Source organism: Plodia interpunctella, chromosome 13, assembly GCF_027563975.2.
Source record: "Plodia interpunctella isolate USDA-ARS_2022_Savannah chromosome 13, ilPloInte3.2, whole genome shotgun sequence".
NCBI classification, from domain to species: domain Eukaryota; kingdom Metazoa; phylum Arthropoda; class Insecta; order Lepidoptera; family Pyralidae; genus Plodia; species Plodia interpunctella.
Window position 1 is genome coordinate 3,930,257 of NC_071306.1, and position 14,274 is coordinate 3,944,530.

A 14,274-nucleotide genomic window follows, 5' to 3' on the forward strand; every position below is an offset into this window, starting at 1 on the left:
AGAGTACTTTTTATCCCGAAATTTTCACGGGAGCGAAGTCTTGGGGCGCAGCTAGTTGTACCTATATAAAACGAGTTGTTTTAAATATTATTATTTGACTGATATGACTTTTACATCTACCCACCGCCACTTTATGTGATAGGTATTAACAAATTTTATTTAAATACTTAACATTGTGATTTTTATTGTAGGTAAGCAATATTTCAATATTACACTATAACTAAAAACTGTTAATTATTATACACTATAAAAAAGTGTTATTTATTTATTTGAATACACTGAACACTTTACGTAAGATCTCATTTCTTACGAACTAAAAGGAATACGTGATTAGACCCAGAGTAAAGTCAGTCAATGCTGTCATAGAAGTTAAGTCAAAATCCAATGAAAAATTTAGTCAAAATTATGAGATTGTAGAAAGTTTAAAAAAAAAAACTGAAAAACATGCAAATTTTTCGTTGTCTTTTAAGAACCTGTGGATCTCGAGGGCGACACTTGCTTGGACTTGCATCAAACTTGACACCGAGGTGGACTGAGTCATGGAAGAAATACAGCACTTGTCCAGAGGGCATGAAGGTCACGATATGCGGCGCGGCTGGAGCTACAGGTAACTGATTACCGTGCACTGAGATAGTTCCTGGACAATGGTACTTAATACTTTATTTACAAATGGAATAATATTTATAAAATAGACTAAACAGGATTATGGTATAAGTAGTTATTTGCAAAAAATGGTATTTACATCCTAAACATTAAGCTATCCAATGTGCGATTACACACTGGCTAAGTTTTGTTATTACCAGATTGCAGTAATTATTTTATAACAATATGTTGCCTTTTCCTTAATGATCTCTCTCGATCACACTTAAAAAGCAGAAAGATCACATATGGGGTATTTTTAACTTACAAATTTATTCACTTCACTACTGAGTTAAGTATTACTTTTTATGTATTTTGTTGGCAGGTCAGCCATTAGCGCTGCTCTTAAAACAGTGTCCACTTTTGGACGAAATAGCGTTATATGACATATGTGCCACATGCGGGTACGGCATGGAGCTGAGCCACGTGGACACCAAGTGCAAAGTGTCATCATTCTCAGGGCGACACATGCTGTGCGACGCTCTCAAGGTATTGTGTCGAAATAGCGCTGTATGATATATGTGGCACATGCGGGTACGGCATGGAGCTGAGCCACGTGGACACCAAGTGCAAAGTGTCATCATTCTCAGGTCGACACATGCTATGCGACGCTCTCAAGGTATTGTGTCGAAATAGCGCTGTATGATATATGTGCCACATGCGGGTACGGCATGGAGCTGAGCCACGTGGACACGTTATCGTACCTTCCGAAGCACAGAGGAAGATAACTCATTTTTGGTCACCCATCCAATGACCGACCTATGTGAGAGTGACTGCCAGTATCACAGGCCGCTATCCACTGCCCCATTGAGCTACTCAACCTGAGCTTATAAATAGTAACAAGAAAAAGCTCTTACAACAATAAGCTCTTCTTATCCAATATGCTCATGAATTTATCAATAAGTAGATGTTCATACAATTTTTTTTTCATAAGATACTCTTGTATTTCAGGGGTCCAGTATTGTGGTGATTGTAGCGCGAAATTGTTGCGACACATTTGAAAACAACGCCCCCGTTGTTACTGAGATCACATTGCAGATCTGTAACATGTGCCCGACCGTGAGTAACCTACAATTTTTCATAAATAATTAACTATTCTTTTAAAGATATCTGGACAAAGGAAAACTACATGTGAAATTAAATTACCATAGTTTTATCCGCTAACATTACAACTACCCCAACACCAAGGTACAACCAAAGCACTTCACATACTGAGACATGCTACGACATAACATTGTAGCAATCGCTACGCCACCCGTAGAGGCTACGGCGTAGAGGTGCTACGCGTAATAATATTAAAATTATCTTATCCATAACGCACACGTTATTGTTAACACATCTTATGTATGTCTATATATTATATCCTTATATAAGTGTTAAGATGTGTTATAACATACATATTTATTTATTTACTAGCTGCGCTCCGTGTAATTTTGGGAATGATGATGATGATGTATAAGAATGATATTATATCATTCTCGAACAAAATTCGATCAATTTATTTAATTATGGTATAAAAACTAATATCAGTGTTTTTCATAACAAACATTAATGAATTTCCAACTGTAATCGTAGGCATTCATCATAGTAGCAACGGAGCCGGTAGAAAGCATGGTGCCCCTCGTGGGGGAGATTATGAGGTTACGTGGAGCGTTCAATCCGCGGTATCTCCTGGGCTGCGTCGAGCTAAACTGCGTGCGCGCCAACACGGTGCTGTCGGACTTCCTGCGCGTGCCGCCCGAGTCCGTGCGCGTGCCCGTCATCGGCGGCGCGACCCCGCAGACCATGGTGCCCGTGCTCTCTGCGGCCGTGCATCCGTGCATCATGACGCAGGAACAGGTTAATTAAGTAGATATTCTACAGGGTTATTCATTACTGAGACATTCCTTATGTGCATCAATGAAGTGAAATTTAAAACAAAATGTTGTCACACTCTTTAAATTTAAAAGGTATAGCGAGCCTAAGAATTTATTGGAGAAATGACCTTCGCATCTATATATGTATACAATGCATCTATATATTTGTCCTAATATATTTATTTATTTATATATTATTTTTCATTTTAAATCTTTATGAATATAATAAGTATGTTCAATAAAAAAATATTTTTATGAAGTTAATAACATAATATTAATCCGTTGTACAGTGCGTGATCTGGCTGATATGGCTTATTTTCCGATTCAGATCGAGTGCGTGACGTCATGTATAATGAGCGGGAACGAGGCGGTGTGCGCGGCCAAGGGCTGCTGTACCGAGACCGCGTGCCTCGCCGGTGCGTACGCAGTGGCCCGGACCACCATCAATGTAGTCAAGGGGCTGCAGGGGAAGAAAATATTGCAAGTTGCGTACGTCGACAACATGTGCACCTGCGTGCCCGACTGCCAGTTCTTTGCTAGTGAAGTGAGTATTAAACTGATATTTATTTAATTATACACTAGTTTTTGCCCGCGGTTTCGCCTGCATTTGTATTGTGCATCTGGTCATAATTTATTCTAATATATCTGATTCTAAGCTACGTATCGCGATGAAACCTATACAAGATTTTAAGTTAGACCTTACATCCAGTATTTACGTGATGCGAAAATATACATACAGGCTGACAAAAATTAAAAAAAAAATGCTTTGGCTTCTGTTAGTTGTACTTATGTATAGACTACCTATGTATAGACATAGCCCACTAACAGTTTTATTTTATCTCTTTCAATACATCCGTGAGATCACTTATTGACGCAAAAAATATTCGCATTTCTAAGCTAACCCCATTCAACAATTCAAAAGTAGTACCTTACACAAAAGTACACTTGCCAAATAAAAAAAATTGTAAATAAAAAAGGTGACAACATACATATGTATATGTATTTTAGTTATAAATTTCCCTTGAAACCAACTATAACCCTTGTTTTATTCTATCTCGTCTGAGCGTTTTTATGATTTATTAAGTGCTGTAGTAGTTTTACTTTCCAAAAAACTGTCTAATAATCATTCTTTTAGCTAACATTGGGGCCTTCAGGAATAGAAAAAAATTTAGGAATACCAGAGTTGACCAAATTCGAGAACTGTCTACTGTGTAACTGCTTGCCGTATGTGCGGAATGAGATTGCCCGTGCTATTTGCTTGGTAAGTGTTTTTAATATTAAATAGGCATGTTATGACTTCTTCTTCTTCTGGTGTCTCTCCAGTTAGCGAAGGTTGGCTGTAAATCTTGCATACTTCTGTTTATGGCTTGACGAAAGAGTTCTGCTAATGGACATGCATGAGAGATGATACTATATGTTGCAGCTAAGCATGTTAAGACCAAGAATCTCAAAATATGAACATTGTGAATTTATTGAAGACAATGGTTTTGTTTAGTTTAGTTTAGAAACGATATTCGTTTCATATGCTTTAATTAAAATGTGTTCATCTGTAACTTTAGCTTATTCGAAATTATTTCGTCGTGCATTTTATTATATTAAATGTTATTATCGCAGGTGTACGCGATGTGCACGTCATGCTGCTGCAGCAACTGCTACATACACCCGTGCACGTGCTTCAGCCCGCCGTGCGTGCCGTGCGTGCCGCCCGTCAACTGGACCTGCGGCTGTCCGGACGCTTGTCGCGACGAGTACCTCGCCTCGGTGAGTGCGATTGTGACCTCGACTTGTATCCGTACACGTATCTCTAATATCACATAACTCTGTACACAGCAAGAAATAAAAATTAGATTTGAGCTATGAGCTATGATTCAGTGAATTTGGTAGAGACTTGAGACGCTTAAATCCCATTACTACATAGAATAAAACAAAAAGGCTTCCCACTGTCTGCATGTATCTTTGCATGTACGATAGCCAAATATACTTAAGACGACTGTGCATATGTCAAATCAGTTGTCTACAATGCGTAACGCGTTTTTTATTTTTCTGCATATTATGATTAGTTGACCAATTAATACCAACTGATCGATGCATGTAGATCTGCCGTGAAATGACCTGCAAGTGCGGCAGCACTGAGCTTTGCTGGCGACCGCGTGACGTGGACTACGACGCGGCGCGCGCTGCCAACCTCACGCACCAGATGCCTCTGAAGAGCTGCGCCTGCCCCGCCTGCCGCGTGCCCAGGAGCGTCCAGATCGAACAGAAAATACGAGAGAAGGCCATGGACCCTTGTAAATTCTAATTTTAAACAGTGTTGTACTCATTGTTGTTTCTCGCATTGCATCGAAAAAGACGAAAGTCGGGAAATAAGTTCAAAAATTTTATTTTTTATATTGATTTAAAATTAAAAACAATTTTATCTTTTTACTTTACCTTTTACAAATTTAACATATGGGAAAATGGTTTTACAGATGATTTATATCTGTACATAAATAAATCGTCTTTTATAGAATGAATATTTCTGTCCTAGGCGTCTCTGTCGACTTGTTGTGATTTTTACTTTTTAGTGTTTTATTTACGACATGTGATAATAAAATGTATTTGCAAGAAACATTTGTTTTATTAAATATCACAATAACGTACAATATCACAAATATATCAAAAAGTATTTAAAGTTCACAATAAATTTTACATTTCAAACATTGAAGGCGTTGATTATCTTCGAAGTCAAACCTCCGATTTTCATTCTAACTCCACCAAAAAATGACGAACTGATCGCGTTTTCCGGCTAAAAATAAATAGCATGATTAAATGACTACCACAGATACGTCGCTAAATACTTTTTACCTAAGTATAATTATGGGGCCCACGAGTCAAAAATCAGGTATTCATATTTCGGAAAAGTCTCTTTTTCCCGGTTCCTTCCCAGTCGTTGAGCGTCAGAGGCCAGGGCTTTTTTACTTTTTCGACTCCACTTCGCACGGTCCCCAGTATCCCTAGTTATCAAGACTATTGACAAGCATATCATTACCCGTTCAGCCTTTCGATCAGAACTTAATTAGATAATACTTATATACCTTTATAGAACTGTCTATAGTAGATTTAGTAGACTTCTCAGTATGGTTCATTTGGCTGTTAGATTTTGTTATAGATTTCTGAAATGATTAAAAACTTGAGTTGGTGACTTCACTTGTGTTTAGTTTAAACACATTGATATGGAGTAACTGCAGTGTATGATAAAATGATAACTCACTTTTGACACGTTGATATTGAGCACGGATGGTATGGGATTAAAATTTGACATTTGACATTTTGGCCCCTTCTGGAAATTGAAAAAAAATATACTTAAATTAGCCGAGTGAATTTTCCACGATAGCAATGTTTAAAATTGTTAGGTGCTAAATTATGATAAAACATAAAGAAATAATAAATTATCACATAAACTCACTTTCACATTTATATTGAGATAAAAACCAAATTATATTATTAGTTGAGATAAAAAACAAAGTCTAATTATGTATTATAGTATACTGTACGAGAGGGGATTAGGTATTGCATTTAAAAATAATACTTAAAACTGAGAATACCTTTGGAATATAAATGCATATTCCAGAAGGACCTTTGTACTGTGCGAGGTCACGGAAACACGGACCTATAGAAGCTTTGCCTTCCAACATGCACACCTGACTTCGTACTCCCATGTCCTGCAATAAGGTTATCGGCACTGGAACACTAAAATGGAACTTTTATTACCAGTCAAATATTTGAAGCTAGTTTCAATATTCGGCCCACAAATTCGGCCGTATCTCTTGTAGCAGTTATTTGACTATTCATTGCCACGATACCTATTTATTTTAGCTAAGCGACTGCTATAAATCTCATATGTATATACACACACAAGTTTTATTTTTTTTATAATTTATAATAAATTTAAAATTATTATTTATTCTATACATTTTAATCTAACTCTCCTAGACCCAAATAACTACAAATACCTATGATATCCAAAAAAGTTCTTTATAATCTTACCACCTCATCAGTTTTTCTTGAATATTTAAATGAAGGCGCTGAAATTTTCTCATCGGGTCTTTTAACATCTCCTTTGGCCTGAAGAAACCAAATGTGGATTATCGATCTTGTTTTCTTGAAAATTTTCCTTACCATTTTTATCCTGTTTTGTATTGCATTTGTACCACTGCTGCCTTGATAAAATTGTGCAGTGAATAATGAACGAAAAAGTGTTAGATTTGGTTTGAAAATTTGGAAGGAGATTATCACAGGTACGTTTCCAGTGTTAGAACGAGACGAATAGATTGCAGAATTGTATTAGTGTCCTTCGAATCTAGAAATTTATACTTGGAATACATTAACTTTGCAAGGTGCAAAATCAAATATGTGATATTTTGTAAATTAAATAGTAAATTGCTAAGTTGTGAAAATGAAATCACATTTGGATTGTTAATAGAAACGAACTTTAATTTACAATCACCATACATCAATAACTGTATGTTATTCTTAGTAATAATACATTACTAATACTATTAAAACGTATGAATATATGCTACTAATAGAGTAAGATTCATAATAATAGTCTATTAATAAATTAACAATGAGATTGTCAAAAACTGAAAACTGGTTTTGGTCAAATCCGGCGATATTTCTGCAGAACTTTTGATATTTATTACGTTTCAAAGCAATTCAAGATTTTTATAATTCCTTTTATATTATATACAGGGCTTAGGTTTACGTGATGTCGTCACACTGTTCCGATTGTGCAGCTGGCCATCTCCACCCGCCGTCGCTAACTCAACACGTGGCGTTCCACACACTCACAAGGTGATGGGGTAGATTTACATTCATTTATGTCTTAAAGGGATTACGCAGCAGGGAAGGTGCTCACGCGGCGGTCGGAAATGGCCAGCTACAGTAACATGCGAGTATGTGCGTATTTGTGAGGCGGTCGGCCTGGAGGGGGTCTAGATCCCAGTAGCGTAGCCTGGCCGGGGAGAGATGTCGTCCTCGGAGGGAGCCTCGTACCGCACGCCGCAGCACAGCAGCTGCCGCACGGCCCGCGACATGCGCGACGCGCGCGACTCGCTGCGCGGCAGCCCGCCCGCTTCCTCATCGTCAGACTATAACAATAATGCAATATTAACCTTCCATTGACAACTCTTTGTACGATACTGCTTAGATGTAGACAAGCACCGGTGTCAGAAATGGCGGGCTGCCGCGCTCTTCAAATTTAGAATAACGAGTAGGCCTACAAATTTATTAAGGCTTTGTGATGCAAGCAGCCGGCGAAACGCGCAGCGAGGTCGAGAGGAGATGTGTAATCATCACAACGTCAAATTCTCTTCTCAGTTCAGCTTCAGTGATAATATACTAGCAGAGAAACCGCTCATACACTTCCCCTGCTTTCCGTTTTAATAAATTATAAAGGCAATTTTAATATGTGATGTTTTACTACTTAATTTAATTATTGCTTCACCATGGAATGGATGACAAAGTTAATCAACTAAAAAGTTTACAAAATATCTTCATAAAATTATACATGATGAAGCAATAAGGTGCGAATAAATTTTATTATAGTAAAACATGTTACAACCAACCATTTAGATAAAAAAATGATTAATGGTATAAACGTAAAATTATTTTCAAATAATGAAATGAAGACAGAAGTCGAAATTAATTGTATTACCTATAAAATATAGGTATGATTAAGTATGCTGTCTCAAAATATGCATAGCTATATCCAGACTCTGTCTTAATCTACAAATTAGCTGAGCCTCATGACTTCGTAGCCGTCGGATTTTCAAGATTTCTTATAGTTTTTATTGTTTTTTCTTAGATTTCTTTTAGCTTCCTCATAAATGTGACTATTATACGCAGAAGTAACCTTTGCGATCGAGTGCCACGTCTTCAGCTTTATTATGTTAGTACAATATACATACATACAGTTCAGTAAAAATGCTCACCCATTCGGAATGTTTCTTCGCTTCATCTGTGGTCCGCAACTCTGTAATCTCCTCCGTTATGCTGTCTTCGTCTCCTTTCTTCTCCGCTACATCTTGTTTAACTGCTAATAAGTTGCCCGATTGAGAAGCGACCGTTTCCACATTCGCTGGAATAGGCTGCTGATGCTGCGATGATGGTGAGTCTCGCTTCAAAATAAATTATTTAATGTAAGTATTTATTAAAGGGCCGTTGCGACAAATTACGTAGGGAACAAATGCCTGGCCACGCCGATTCCACCACTAGCAAAAATGGCGGAATCCTTAAGTGCTGACTTGATGTCGTGCCAATATTTTAATAAATGAATGATACCAAAAACGCAATATTCTGATAAATGAATGATAACAAAAACTGTAAGGAATTTAAAAAAAGTAACAGTGATTGAAAATGGAAAAGGTTTTTTACTAAGCATTTTAAAATCTCTCATCTCGCATTTCCGGAAATCAATCTCGCTTTTCCGATTGTTTCCTTAGCTATAAAGCCTGGGTAGCCTATGGGCCGTTTTCCTTCATTGTCTCCTCCACCTTGCATTGTCTTCAGTATTCGACACCATTGGCACGCATATAATAATTCTTGACGAAATGTTATTACTTATAACGTACTTCTTCAGAATCAGTTATCTGCTAGCTACTGAGCTTTGTAAAAGTCAAAGCTTTAGTTACCTTGGTTTCTATGTCTACCGGAGCTAAGGTGATGGTTTCCATAGAGGGTCCCCGCTTACTTGTGGGACATGAATATTTCTTAGATATGGTTTGCTTTTGTTTATCGGTTGACATTTCTGTAAAAAAAATACTTCTTATATAAACTTAAATAATCATTAGCCTATTTACAATGCTGGCCTTTCTTTTAAATAGATAAGGAGAATGGGCCATACGTGCCACCCACGCGGGCCCTAACGACAGGATGGGTTTAAAGGTCATACCTGCCCGCACATTAGCGCCACATCACATTTAAAAAATATATTTTATTTATTACCAAAAACTGAAAAATAATCTTAAACTGCTACGCTTCACCAGATAAAGGATCGTATTAAAAAGTGCATGACACTTTCTAATGTGTATAAAAGTACTTAGTTTTCAATTATACAATGCATCAAGTCACAGAATATACTGTGTATGGAAGAGATGATAATTTGTCAAACATTTATTTTATTTTAGGTATTAATAAATGTGATAAGGTTTTAACGACTGCAATAGAGTCAGGCCAGGCGGCTTGACGTATATATAAAACCCGGAAGAACTCAATTAGGCTCGTACCGCTGTACCTCGGAGCTCCACTTATTCTCTTTAGCATAAACTTATGTTACAAGAAATTATTAAACTAGTTACATTTGGCTCATTACATACCATGATCGCTTCCTTTTAGATCTTGACTAGAATCTATAGAGTCCTCAGCAAATGCTGAAAATAATTTAAAACATCAATCGCACTATACATCAAATGTATAAAACTATGAAATTTCGTTTCAACTTTAAATGTTTGTATTTCATTATACAAAATAAATTTTAAATTCAATAGTGAACCCTGGGCTCCTACGCTAAACTACCAAGGAATGCCAAAATGTGATAAAGAATTAAATTTTAAATTCATCTGCATAGTTTCATTTATATTTTTCATTCATATTAATAATAAAATCAAATTAAAATTTGAAAAAATCGTGTGAATACATACAATCAAGGTGGTAACATTGTATTCTATACTAAGTAGTTACAAAGATTTCTAATGACAGTATAGATAAATTAATCAATATTATGTAATTTTCCGACGATCAAAAGTACCCCCAGAGAAACGCACTGAAACTTACGTTCAACAACGGGCCCTCGAGAATGTTTGCGGTGGAGGTCTACGGTCTCTTCCTGAAGCTCAGTGGACCTGATGGGCTTGTGTTTGCTGGCCGTCTTCGGCTCCACCACCAGTGGAGCTGAACTCCCCCCACTTTTTTTCTCTTGTTCTGACATCCTCTATTTCATTCAAGCATCCATTCGTCCTAATTCACTAAAACCTCACAAATTTATCACCAAATTGTTGCCCAGCTATTTTTTTTAATTATTACAAATGGATGAAACGTCACTCTTTGTAAATTTTGACACTCGACCTTCTTGTTTTTTATCAATGTCTTCTATTTTCGAATTATAAAATTTGAGGTTTTATTTAATTTTGAGAGAAGATTTAATTTAATTTAATTTTTTTATCTATGATTATTAAATTGAGATGATATAAAGATATTTATTATATCAAAATGAAGTTCTGTCTTTTTTACATCCTAAATAAACCAAACTGAAGGAAAGAACGACAAATGAACGCCCTGAATTAAATAAATAAATGGTACCTATATACCTATACTTTAACATTTTTGATATTAACTGCAGATAGTTTTTGAAACGCAAGCCTACTGTCCCACTAATATAAGATTAGTAGTGGTGTTAGAATGGAAGTTTGTTACTATTATTCGCAAAAACTACTGGATATTCCTCAATTCGATGAAATTTTATGCACTGAATTCTTATTTCCACCTGAAAATACACACATACAATGATGTATACAATGGTTGTGGGCTTTTTGTGGCTGAAATATATAACTTCTTGTTGGTCATGAAGGATGGTTACATAGGGAACCATAGATTCAAAATAGAGTTGTCAATTTTCTCTTCTGAGGTCTCCTTCTTGTAATCTGTCAAGATGATATAATTTTTTTCTTTTCAATAAAACATACTTCAAAATTATTTGTTTGCTGCATTTTTTCTTCTTCAGATGTATTGATTTTATAGCTATGCCGGGCAAGAGGAAAATAAAATGTGATGGAAAATAAACAGACTTCATCAAAGAAAAAATTGATATCCATCCGAGAAGAAAAACTAATACGTGAAGTAAATTACGACGGGCTTGTTGGGGCTGCGCCTCATCTGTCAAAAAAACAGCTGCTATTAGGTGAATTTTATTCTAATAGTGATGTTCTTAAATATAGGTACAATTTTTAACAAAAGGAAATTAACTTTATAATTGTTTTGTTCAGATTTAGAAATTCTTAAAAAGGGACAAACTCGTCATCCTGCTCTTCAAAGAGTTCTGGTGTCCATTAAGCCACGACAAACGCCAGCCATTAAAACTATATACATAGCGGAGAAGAGTAGATATTGTAGTAAGAAGGTTGTATAGCATTTCAATCCAATAATAGTAGATGTTATATGAAATAATATATACAGTAATACTGATTTTGGTTTTCCACAGGGATCCGAGAAGTCAGGGTCAATACTAGCAATTGGAGACCATTCTTCTTTCGTGACTCGTAAGACAGCACCTCAGCTAGCACGAAATTGCTTTTATTTATTTTCACCGTTACATCTCATTTTTGTCTTGAATTATTATTTCAGGCTACAGTGAAGATGATTCTGATCAGTTTCTAAAATCGATAGCCTGCATACCTGAGAAGCAGACGAATAAAAGCGAAATTGAATGTCGAAAAGTTTGGTCTAGTTCTGAGCAGGTAGAGACGTCAACAACTGCTTCGAAATGTTTCCTTGCTAAATGTCAAAAGACAGTTAGTCAATGCCCAGAGCAATACTATGCACGCACTCAGACTTCTTCAAATATGAATTATCTTAATGCTGACATTATAACTAATAAACAAAACAAACCCGACAAAGTTGATATTTCTACTCATATAATATCCAAAACACCACCTGAAAATTCGCCTTTGCCTTCCCATAGTACATTAAATATGTTACATAAGAGAATCGAAACATTAGAACGAAAAATTTTGAGACAAGAAAGGGTTTTTCGTTCTATTGATCCTAATATGCCTCTATCTTCGTCAGATGAAGAATCGAAAGGTCTCACAATGAGAAATATATCTGCGACAGCACACCCGGGTTGTAGTTATATACAGCAATACAGTCACATTCCTGAGACGTCGGCGTTCCAAAGATACAATCAGCAACAAACGGCACCACTGTCTCCAAGCAAAGCTGCCACTTTGGAAAAAGAGCATAATTCAGAGCAATATGGAAGAGATTTTACTACCTATGATGGCATTACCGCTAGAGGTCGACGCCAGTGCGCATCGGTACCATGCAAACGAGAAGATGTTCCCAAAATAGCTGCCGAGAGAGTTCACAAAATACGGCACAAACTTAATCCTGTGAGAGATTACAGACTCATGGATACAGTTCATTATTTAGCTCAAGGTGAATTTGCGCCACGGGATGACGGAATAAAATTGACACCCTCTAGAGAAGGAGTTCTCAGTGATATAATATGGGAGGATGTTTGCAGGACCCATTGGCCAAATGCTCGCTTAGGTCGTAGACTACCACATACAGACCGGTATAATATGAGGTGCGAGTTACAAAGACTTATAGACAGTTTGTTAAGAGAACGAGTAGCTCATGTCGAAAGAAGAAAACGGCGACATTACAGAATTGTTAAATTAAACCACCGTCATGAAAACTGCCGACCCGTAGGCAAAACTGGAGATATCATAGTAGCCAGTCACAAGGATAGGCACGAAGAAAATAGGGAAGTTACATTGAGTGATTTAAATACAGAAAGGCGACGTGAAAATGAAAATACTCGTAAAAGTCACAGAAGCCATGATCGTTTGACATTTCCAGAAGTACGAGGAAGGAGACCAATGAAAGAAGAAGAATGTGTTGCTGGGCCAAGTTATGCTGGGCACCGGTCTCCTAACAATCGTGAAGCTACCTGTTGTTACCATTCATCCAGTCCTACCAAACTAGACAGAGGCACAGTCCCCACGACCACCACTAGAGGAAATGTAGTTAACACTTTAAATAGTGGCAGCAGTATATCGACTAACAAAAATCAACAAAAAAATCCACGTTTGATTATTAAAAAAGAAAATTCAAGACGAAAATATCAAACTAAAGATGAACCTGATCTTGAACACTATATATTACTGCCTACATTAGTAGTGCGCACACCATCTAATGTGAAACGTCAAAAGAAATTTAACGAATTATATCACAGAATTTTAAATGTTCAATTAAAAAATGGTAAGTGTCTGTATTATTCGAGAACATATGAGTATATAGTACTTATAATTTGCAAGTCGGTGTCGGTTACGGTACGATAAATTAAACGGAACAGCCGTTATCTATTTAATATTGATAATTTTATTTAAACAAAATAATGATAGTTAAGAAATTATATACTTTAGGTCTTACATTCGTCTGAATGCAAACTCTGTCGAGTATGATCAAAGTGATGTTCTTCTAATATATCTAGCGGTACCTAGTTAACTACACAAATCTTTTTTTTCCAAAAATATCAAGATTAGTTTCTTTCATTCGTATTACATTTAAATACTTAAATATTGCTTCAGGTTTTTACCAGTTGCGTGAATTTGTTATCGATCTAATACTTTACTACGTAATAATAATTACGATAATAATTTTATATTATTTGTTTCAGCTGACACAAATTCCGCAAAATCAGGATCGCAGAGCGACAATAAACCAGCCACCAAAATTGATATGAATCTAAATTCTACACGCACAGATAGCTCCGATCTTTGTCACACTGACACTAATACTTGAAGAACTTCAATAAATATCAGGAAACACCGGATTAATTACAATGTAGTAATAAAAATTTTGCTGATTCAGTTAATTATATTCTGATTTTCGATTTATCTCTCATTAATTTTTGTATTCACTCATGTGTAGTTTAGTTTTTATGGCTGAGATCTTAGCTACTGATTATGAAACCTACTTGTCTTTCTTACCTAACGAAAAGGAAGTAATTTTTTCAAAT

At 36.2% G+C, this 14,274-nt stretch overlaps 3 protein-coding genes across 9 annotated transcripts; 2 read left to right on the forward strand and 1 right to left on the reverse strand.

Annotated features, from left to right (window-relative positions):
- Positions 1-350: 350 nt before the first annotated feature.
- LOC128674909 (malate dehydrogenase, mitochondrial-like) lies at positions 351-5,035 on the forward strand. 2 transcript variants are annotated; one of them, XM_053753896.2, is made up of 8 exons: positions 351-607; positions 965-1,128; positions 1,591-1,698; positions 2,215-2,478; positions 2,824-3,039; positions 3,631-3,756; positions 4,110-4,256; positions 4,591-5,034. In XM_053753896.2, the coding sequence occupies exons 1-8, from the start codon at positions 445-447 to the stop codon at positions 4,792-4,794; spliced, it is 1,392 nt and encodes a 463-aa protein (XP_053609871.1). In that variant the 5' UTR covers positions 351-444; the 3' UTR covers positions 4,795-5,034. The 2 variants fall into 2 exon arrangements, with proteins under 2 accessions (XP_053609871.1, XP_053609872.1); XM_053753897.2 differs by lacking the exons at positions 351-607; positions 965-1,128 and adding an exon at positions 1,144-1,258 and having other exon boundaries at positions 4,591-5,035.
- Positions 5,036-5,068: 33 nt separating this feature from the next.
- On the reverse strand, positions 5,069-10,616 carry LOC128674910 (uncharacterized). 6 transcript variants are annotated; one of them, XM_053753899.2, is made up of 9 exons: positions 10,308-10,616; positions 9,851-9,904; positions 9,167-9,282; positions 8,468-8,653; positions 6,525-6,599; positions 6,080-6,196; positions 5,746-5,814; positions 5,570-5,647; positions 5,069-5,280 (listed from the first exon to the last, which is right to left on the reverse strand). In XM_053753899.2, the coding sequence occupies exons 1-9, from the start codon at positions 10,459-10,461 to the stop codon at positions 5,188-5,190; spliced, it is 942 nt and encodes a 313-aa protein (XP_053609874.1). In that variant the 5' UTR covers positions 10,462-10,616; the 3' UTR covers positions 5,069-5,187. The 6 variants fall into 6 exon arrangements, 5 of the variants coding, with proteins under 5 accessions (XP_053609874.1, XP_053609873.1, XP_053609875.1 ...); XM_053753898.2 differs by having other exon boundaries at positions 6,522-6,599; XR_008405210.2 differs by having other exon boundaries at positions 5,136-5,280; positions 5,570-5,663; positions 6,522-6,599; positions 10,308-10,615.
- Positions 10,617-11,110: 494 nt separating this feature from the next.
- On the forward strand, positions 11,111-14,152 carry LOC128674908 (uncharacterized). The gene is made up of 5 exons (XM_053753895.2): positions 11,111-11,430; positions 11,516-11,649; positions 11,731-11,788; positions 11,874-13,514; positions 13,933-14,152. The coding sequence occupies exons 1-5, from the start codon at positions 11,301-11,303 to the stop codon at positions 14,055-14,057; spliced, it is 2,088 nt and encodes a 695-aa protein (XP_053609870.1). The 5' UTR covers positions 11,111-11,300; the 3' UTR covers positions 14,058-14,152.
- Positions 14,153-14,274: the final 122 nt, after the last annotated feature.